This window comes from Octodon degus, unplaced genomic scaffold (assembly GCF_000260255.1).
Source record: "Octodon degus isolate 3935 unplaced genomic scaffold, OctDeg1.0 scaffold00017, whole genome shotgun sequence".
Classification (NCBI taxonomy): Eukaryota; Metazoa; Chordata; class Mammalia; order Rodentia; family Octodontidae; genus Octodon; species Octodon degus.
In genome coordinates this window covers 7,155,152-7,164,678 of record NW_004524593.1, presented here as the reverse complement: position 1 = coordinate 7,164,678, position 9,527 = coordinate 7,155,152, and the positions used below count along the sequence as shown (strand labels likewise).

The window sequence follows — 9,527 nt, the reverse complement described above, 5'->3', positions numbered from 1 at the left end:
AGATATTCCTGTTTTCAGCCTCCCAAGTGCTTGGATTACAGGCATGTGCCACCACACCCAGTCTCAATCGCTGTCTCAGCATGGGGCATCTGCCTAAGCAGGGGCTTTGTTCTGCTGAGCTATCTGGCCAGCCCCATGGAGTTCTGTACCATGGTCTGTGACCTCTGCCTAACCTGACCCCTCTGCCTGGGCACCAAGCTGACTTCACGTGAAGGCTTCCCTCTGGTGGGAGCCCCATGCTTCCTCGCCCCTGTCTTTTAGGTCCGCGCCGCGTCCACCACTCCCAGTGATGCACCAGCTAATGAGATTGAGTAGCAGTCAAATGAGCAAATCCTATAGAACTGGAATAGAAGGAATTTGGGGTAACTGACTCAAATGCCTGCCTTCCACTGTGCGGATAGGGGTGGGCTCAGAGAATTGAAGGGGCCAGAGGCTGAATTAATGGGCAGTTGCCTGAGAACATAAAGAAAATCTTAAAATGGGTCACAGAAAACATCCCGAGACTGAACACTTTTTAAATCTAGAATCATTTTTAATTGAAGCATAATATAGGATACATCAAATTTTTAAAACTTGTGCTATATTATTCCAGCATATATATTTTTCATTAATATAATTCTGTTTGAACCAATAATCATATACATCTATATGTGCTTACAATCTTAATTTTCCCACAAAATTGTGATTTTTCTAAATTACAAGAGCATCCACATCTCCTCTAGTCAGCTGTTATTGAGGACGTTATCAGCATCAGCCATGGAACTTAGGAGTGCTGACCCCATTCCTGCTGCTCAGCCCCTGAGGCTGTCCGGAGTGGTGCTGCACAAGTGCCCCTTGTTACAGTTGGTGGACGCGAACAGATTCTGTGGGTTGTGGTGTAGCTCCGTGACAGAGCGGTACTTAGTGTAAACAATGAAAGCCCGCATAACACCTTTCACCCCCCGCCCCACACACAGAACTGGAAGGACCGAAATGGCACTTGGCTTTTCCTCAATGAAATATCACGAATGGAATGAAGAATGCCATCTTCACTGAGACTCAGAAACCCTGTGGCAGTAATAGCTCTCAGTGATATCCTCCTGTTTTCCTTCAGGACTGGGTCCCACAATATTAATCTCTTCTCCTTAATAATATTAAAATAATGTTACAACAGTTTGCTTTTTCAATTCACCTTTGAATAACTACAAATGACTTATGATTCCATTTTAGGCCAATGTAAGTAGTACTTTATTATTCCTTAACTCTGACAATACTCTGTACGTAACACTATTTTCAGCAGATATACATATCTGAACATGTGTATGGAGTGCCTGCTTGGTAACGATAGTGTTAATTGGGTCTTACTGGTGATATATATCTAGCTGTGCAGAAAATCAATTTATGCATAATGTTTCATGCTGATCTGGTGCCAGCTAGTGGTATCTGTTATATATGCTTCAGAAACACAATTGACTTATTTTAACAACAAAGGAAAACATGGATTTATTGAGATTTTTTAAAATTGCTTTAAAACAAAATTGTAAAAGTATGCACAATTCCTGTGGGAGGAAGCCAAAAGGACGGACCTAGGACGGGCAGCCTGAGTGTTCCGCCGTGTGATGTCCTGCGTCGTCTTCTCCCTCATCGTTTTGCTCCCCGTTGGGATTCCTCTTGCCATCGGTCTCGTCTTGAGAAGTTATTAAGGAATGAATTATGTCTCCACTTCTCTATTTCACCATTCATCATAAGACCTCACACTTAATTAGATGTGGAAAGAAATATTTCTTCAATAAATAAAAGAGTGCAAAAACCTTGTCATATTTCACTCACACAGTTCCTGGTTTCTGAAAGAAGCTCTTCAGTGTTTTTCAATCATGTCCTTAACTACTGAGAAGAATCCTGGACAAATGTGAGCAGATAGGCCTTTTTAATCTTCCCAGATCCCCTACGTAACTTAGCTATCATAGATCTGTTTAAGTATCAATTGTCTCAGGAGTCCCTTTGGAAATGACAGGACTCCATATGGACAGACACTCTGGGTCCTGCTTATCAGTCTATAATTTTAATCATTTCATCATTAGTGATATATTTTGAACTGGTAGATTTTATTTTCTTGGGATGGACTCTGGGTCACAAAATGTATCCAGTAGTTCAGTCTCTAATGATATTTGTTTTTATAATTGGTGTTTTCTTATTAATTTGTTGGTTATTGGTATTAATAATTGGCTCAAGAAAGAATTTTAGATGTCTGCTAATGGTTCATTAATCAAACTTAAAAGGTCATATTCTTTGAAATTAGAGGATGAAAATTTTAATTCTCTTTTGGACTGCCACTGAGATATGTTCCTGAGGGAAACCTTTTTCTGCTTTCAATGGTTGATACAATTTCTGAGGCCATTTATTAATTACTCCAATTGGTCTAAAGTCAAATTGATTTAGAATCCTAGCTTTTTATGGAAAGAGTTTCAGAGTTCAATTAATTGAGACCTAGATGTATAAAGAAAACAAAGTCCCTGGGCTATTTATAGTTGGTCTGTTTTCCCAGAAACCTATTTGACGAGTTCTGATGCACATTCTCTGTGTGCTGTCGTAATTTACATTGTTGTTGTAGTCAATGGTCACTTTTGGACACATGATCATACTGCCATTTTCCTCAGCCCTTGCCAGTTGCTGTGTAAGATGGTTTTTGCAGAGGAATCTGGGGTCTAGAACCTTGTTGATGAGACTGCTTACAGAGAGGAATGAGGCCAGGTGCCGGGCATTCTCCTACAGCTGGTAGAAGTGGCTATTGCCACCAAGAAAGCCCTGCCTGTGATTATGTCCTTACAAGGAAGAGTCACTAATGAATGTCCTGCTCAGAACCTCCTCACCAAAAGATCCCTTTGTCTCTCTGTTTTTCCATTTCCAGCCCGGATGTGTAAATACTACGGAAGTGGACATTAAGAAGTCGTCCCGAATGAGAAACCCACACAAAACCCGGAAGGTAAAACTGACGAGCGCCACGCTGATCCGTATGATGTGCTGCTCAGTGTACAGGAGGCCGAGCCCCAACACTGTCTGTCTCCCCTGTGCCTCCTGCTCCCCTCTGCCCTCTCCTCAGGCTTTCTCTCCGGGTGCCAGGCAGAGGGTGATGCTTCCTTGCTGTGACCAGAGGGGAGCAGGCAAATGGAAGACCCCTGCTCTCCACTGCGGACAAGGATGTGACCTTCAGGCCCCCCAAGATAGGAAATGCGGTGGGAGATTATCAAAGGAAATTCTGATACTAATGGAAAAAGGGCAATTTTCTGTAGAGAAAAGCCATCGGAAAAGTATTTAATTACAGAGAGGAAGTGAGGATAGCCTTTAATGTGAAAATTTTGTGACACAACCATAAGGGAATTATTTCTTTGTTCTGTGAGAGAATTACTAAGGAGAGAAGAGCTATACTGAATTCAATGACATTTTAAACAGCCCCTTAAAAAGGCAGCAGTATTGACAAAATTTAAAGTAACACCTACAAGGAAAAGGCGTCTTTCTTTATTCCATGAGAAGTGGCCGATGTTTAGAAGAATTCCTGACCTGTAGCAGTGGCTCTGATAACACAGCCCACAGGTTGGTATAGCTGGGGGAAAAAAAAAAAAAAACCTCACATGGCTTAAGTCCTCTTTTCTGCGGCTTTTTCTTTATACAATGGCGGCACTTTGCAGAATCTGTGTCTCTGCAGTAGGCTGAACTAAATTTTTTGTAGTTCTAGTTCATGTCATCTTTTTTATATTCCTAGGTACATAGCATCTTGTTCAAAGGTCCCACGTGTCTTTTCTTCCTTCTGAGGCAGTTGACCTTGATGTTAGAATAGGGAAGCCATGGAAAAGCATCACAAAATCCATTTCAGTGCTGTACTCGGATGTTTTGCCCCTAGGAGTCCTCTGAGGAAAGAGGCCAAAATAGCCCAAAGCGAGCCTGTTTGTTGCTCTCTCCACAGAGGGCCACAGGCAGGCCTACTGTCCTCTGTCACACCCTTGGTGTCTCAGAGATTGGCTCAGAGGAGCAAGATTCAAAAATGCCATCAGCTCTCCAAAAAGTACAACAAGCTACTTCTCCATGCTCTCTAAATGGTGAGAAGTTAATCCCCAAAACACCTTCTTTTCGTGGTCTCCCCCGCAGGACACCAGCTGGAGCTCTGCTTCAGAAGGGAAGGAGTTCGGACTCACAAGGTGGCATGTCAGTGCGATAATGTGATGGCTTACCCTCGGCGTTTTCACACTGTTTGCCATTGTTGTCTTACCTGTGCTTCACCTGCCATCCTTGCTGAAAGTCTGAAAAGCATTTGTTTACAGCGTTGCCCTTGAGTACAGGCAGCTCGCATTTAATGCTGGAAAGCCTCTAGGGATCCCAAGGTGAAGTGCTGTGAAGAGGAGGCGTGGTAGAGCATTAGCTTCATGTGTCTAAGATGCACTCTGATTTCCTGGGACTCGATAATGGTAGAATGACAAGCCCCAACTGCAGAGCGATACAAGTGCTAAATCAAAAGTTCTGAAAAACATAAAGTAGCAGGCATCCGTACCCTTATTTTCCACAACTGAAAAACACTGACTTTATCACCTTTAGACCAGTGTAGCTTTTCACCACTGGAACTGTTGAATTTACTGTTATCTTCCCGGATAATGGTGCCGTTTTACAAAGAAGGCTATAAAACTCTAAGCCACATAATGACTTGCCTGTGAATCAGCAGGGATGGGCAAGCTGGTGCACAGCTGTCATCCCAGCACTTGGGAGGCTGAGGCTGGAGAACTGCTGCAAGTTCAAGGCCAGCCTGGGCTACGTAGTAAGACTGTGTCTCAAAACAACAAAAGAATTATCACACACTGTAGTAGCTCATACAGGATTAGGAACTGGAGTGGCTAAATGCTGGGGCACGTACAGCCCTTCAGGAATTCAGCAAGGGCTGGCACAGGCAAGGCCTTTCCCCAACAGCCCCGTCTCATAAAGGCATAGGCGTGGCAGATTGCACATACCTGAGCGCATATGCGATCCTATGCTTTATGTGTTAGTCAGTTGGGACTGCCTTCCCAAAACACCACACACTGCGTGCTGCAGCAGCGAGATTATGACAGAGCTTTGAAGGCTCGAGTGGCAAGATAAGGCCTGACAAAGTTAGCTTCTGATGAGGATTTCCTTTGTGGCTTGAACCTGCGTTTTTGCTGTGTCCTCATCGCCTTTCCTCTGTGTCTGGGTGCAGAGTGGAAGAGACAGAGACAGAGCAAGTGATCGTTGGTTTATCATCATTTCCTTTTCCTAAGCCTGGTCGCGAGATAAAATTATATCAGGGTTGAAGATATAGCATGTTCATTTGGGGGCCACACTTCAGCCTGTTGTTTGTTAAATGTTATAAAAGGAATTTAAAAGGCTTGTTATTCTAAACTGCCTCTGTATTTTGTTAGTGAATACCTTGACAATAAGCTGCAGACTCCTACTACCCTCTGCCCCTGTGGAGCAGGCCATGCTGTGGGATCAGAAAGAAAGTGTCACAGCCAGGCCGCTGTCCCCCCTATGGCTGCCTTGGCCTTCGCAGTGACTGGGCTGTCTCCCTGCATCTCTCCTTGTTTCTGTGTGATGTCCTCTGACTTACATTGCTGCTACCTGGGATGTGAGACCTTGGCCCATGTTTGAGCTTTGAAAACAGGTGCTGCTCTTAGCAAAAAGAGCGGTGTTCTTGGGGAGTATTGTACCAATTTTTCTTGTAGTTATGTATCATAACACAAAAAAGAACCAAGTAAATTCCTCAAATCATGATTCAGTGCATATACTTCAGAGTATCAGGATTATCTTTACATTTGGGGGAGTAGGAGCATATTGTATTGTAGCATTCAGTTTCAAGCATGCAGACTAGATATGGGAAGAGAAGGCTTAGATGTATAGTTGGCTTGAGGTATTTTTAAAATTTAGGATTACTCAGCTTTCAAATTTCTTTTTCATTTTAATAGACTTTACTAAAGCACAAAAACTGGTAAATATTCCCTAAAGTGAAGTGTCTAAGAAAGAATGATAACGTTGCATAGCCAAGGAAAACCGTGATAATGTAGACAAATTTCAAGGGACATCATATGCCTGACATTCTTTGTTCTGATTTTCAAATCAGGTTGTGTGTTAGTTAAGTTGGTGGGGGGGGGGAGCATGCTTGCACAGGTGCGCGCATGTGTGTGTGTGTGTGTGTGTGTGTGTGTGTGTGTGTGTGTGTTGGAGACACAGACAAAGAGGGAGAGAGAAATAATTTGAAGGAACTGATTTGCATGATGATGGAGGCTTAGACCACAATCGGAAGGGGTGCTAGTGCCACAGTAGAGACCTGGGAGCAGTGCCACTCTAGTCTCCAGGCATCTAGAGGTGGACACCCTCGCAGGGGAGGGAGCGGGCACGCTGGTCTTTGCTCCGTTTAGGCCTTTCGTTACCTGGCTGAGTCTCACTCACATGTTAGAGTGCAATCTGATTTCCTCAGAGCTCACCAGTGTAAACGTTAATCACATCTAAAATCACTCTCACAGACACATCTAGGATGGTGTTTATCCACACATCTGAGTGCCACAGCCCAGCCAAGTGGGTATGTAAAATTCAGCATCGCAGACTGGATTCTTCTATACATTGTTAGCCAGAGGGACCCTTGAATGTGGACCCTGAGAACAAAAAAGTGTTCATACGTGAGTGAGTGAGTGAAGCCACCTTTTGGGTGGCCTCCAGTCCCTTCAGAACGCACATCAAAATGAAGTATGCTGTTTTGTGTCCTGCCCCACCCCTAACACCTTCACTTGGACTTTAAGATAATTAACATGATAGTCAACAGCATATGTGAGCTATTAGTGTCCACACCCTGGGAAAGCAATTAGAAGATGATGAGTAGGTGTGCAGTGTTTGTGCTGTTAACAGTATAGTGTTTATAACTGTTTGTACATTGAAAGATGACATTTCTTCATTTCCAATTATGGGACGCGTAGATTGAAAATTTAATGTATGCTATAACAGAATTAAATACCGTGATCTTACAATACTGTTACGTAAAGGAGTCCATAAAGTTGTTGACAACAGAAGTACTGTCTCCTTGGGGGCATGACTTTCAACATAGGAGTTGAAGAGGTCACAAATACTAAGACCATAGCACTGAACCCCTCAAAAATCAGAGGGAATTTTTCTTAGTTTTAAAATGTGAAGATAACTTGTATATGAACAGATAATGGTAGAAATTGGATTTGTTTCACTTAATAAATAATTTGGATGGCATATGCAAATAATGCAAACTTTTCTAGGCACTAGGAAGGTAAAAGGGCATGGTAATCAAATCAAAGAATCTCAAGAAATTCATTTCTCTATTAACGCTCAAATTGAGTCCCAATTTATTTGACTTTTCACATCTGCAAATATTAATACATTAAAAAAATCAAACTCCTCTTCCTCTGTAATCCTACCTACCATTAGCTGTACTCCCTCTAACCCCGTACCACTTTTTAAATACATTTCCTTTTTTTACAAAAATGCGAAGCCTCTCATGTTGCAATAACCCTCATGAATTGACTGTCAAAAATGCAAGAGTATCTTTGCCTCTTTTGTCCAGAAAAGAAGGTCCAGACGTGATACTGTGTTCATTGTGGCTGTTGTTGTGATGACCAGGAATCAAAGCTAAAAGCCATTGCTAGTCCCAGGAAAGAAACATCACTCAGCTTGATGACAGGAAGAGCTCCTGATGTTTACTTGCCAGTTTGAAAAAAAAGAAAAAAATGGCAATTCCACATAAATTCAGAACAAATAGGCTTCTGGAAGACCTTAAGCAGGACTTCCCAATGATTTGAGTCATGGTCTTATATGGAGTTTTATGAACCTCACATGAGATGTCTGAATGTTAAAATAGTTATTGAAATGTGGATTTAGGTTGTAACTTAGAGATTATTTTATTTTTTGACACCCCAAATTCCAACATTTTTCCAACAGTTTTTCTAATTATTAATCATTGGAACCACAAAGTTTACCTTAAAAACTATCAGCTGGAAGTATTGTTCTGCGAGTACTATTTACATGGTTTATAAATTTTTATTAAATGTCTTTAAATAATTAAACAAAAGTAAAAAATAATGGAAGGTTCAAGTCTCAGAGTCTTTGTCTCATGAAAATTCATGTGAGGGAAGGGAATGTGACTCAGTGTATGAGGGCTTGCCTAGAAGGCCGGAGACCCTGCGTTCAGTCCTAAATATGAAAAAGAAAATAGCAATGAAGTGGAAAAATAGCTGACACTAGAAAGTACAGCTATTATATCACTGGTGGCCTCTTGCTTGCCTAATTTTTAAAACCAGCTTCAACTATTACTTGAGAGTTCAGGAGGGTAATTTAGTCACGTTGAAATATAGCTAGGATCAGTTTTCATAGGCCTTTCCTATTTCTTCAGTGTAAATTAACTCTCCTGGTCCTCTTATTCTTTTCTTTCAAAATTCCCAGCACAGATTTAATCACATGTGCAGAAGGTTTCATTGATAATGCAATATGTGTTTTAATTTTTTAAAATGTGTTACATTCAATGACACATTGCTGTTAATACCCCTCAAAATCTTTTTTTTTTTTTTTTTTTTTTTTTTTTTCCGGAAATGGGGATTGAACTCAGGCCTTTGTGCTTGCCAGGGAAGCGCTTATTCCACTGAGCCATCTCCCCAGCCCCACCCCTCAAAATCTTACCTCTCACTTCAAATGCATTTATGGAATCATTCCTAGCACTTGCTGAAGCAGTTCTGGAAGGCCTCCTTTACGAATGTCACAAGTTTTGCTGTCATGGATGCCTCAATGTCCTGAACCAATTCAAAACATTTCCTTTTCATGGTCATTTTCTCTTCAGGAAAGAGCCAGAAGTTGCAATGTGCCAGATTCAATGGATGAGGAGAATGAGGACAGGCTGTAAGGGTTTCACAAGCCTGACTCTGCTGGGAGGCACTGAACAGCGGCTTTCACTCTATTTTTTAATCATACTATGTAAAATCACTTAAGAAACAGAACTTCAGAACTGCTTCAAAGCTAATTATGAAGGCCAGCCAAATAGCTCTGTGGATCAGAGTGCCTGCAAGCAGGCTCAGGTGCCGAGGTTCGATCCCCAGACCTGCTGTGCCTGCCCTGCTCCTGGGGCATGCTTAGACAGCAACTGAGACTGGGCTTGAGACCGGGCGTGGTGGCACACACCTGTAATCCCAGCTCTTGGGAGGCTGTAAACAGGCAGATCACTAGGCTCTAGTAATGAGACCCTGAACACCCTGTAGACCCTTCCCTAAATACAAAAAAAGAGCTAATTATGTATTGAAAACATGTACTAATTTAAAAAAAACTGTCAAGAAATGATGAGATAAGCATGTTTGAACTGAGGGGGAGTATTTGGAGGGTATTAATGGCAGTATATGCTTTACTGTAACAATTTTTTTTTCAACAAATAATACACTGCATATATTATTCTTAGTGGTTAATTGCTGTACAAGATGCGGACTTGTGATCCTATTTACAAACACCAATAGAACAAATCATTCCATTCATTAAGACAATGCAACTAT

At 41.8% G+C, this 9,527-nt stretch overlaps 1 protein-coding gene across 10 annotated transcripts in view; it reads left to right on the top strand.

Moving 5' to 3' along the window:
• Rgs7 (regulator of G protein signaling 7) overlaps positions 1–9,527 on the top strand; it is a 544,505-nt gene that overhangs the window by 496,016 nt on the left and 38,962 nt on the right. For all 10 annotated transcript variants that reach the window (XM_023710286.1, XM_004626815.2, XM_004626816.2 and 7 more), the window contains one exon: positions 2,888–2,962. In XM_023710286.1, the coding sequence (XP_023566054.1) occupies positions 2,888–2,962 (75 nt within the window). The remainder of the gene's footprint in view (positions 1–2,887; positions 2,963–9,527) is intronic.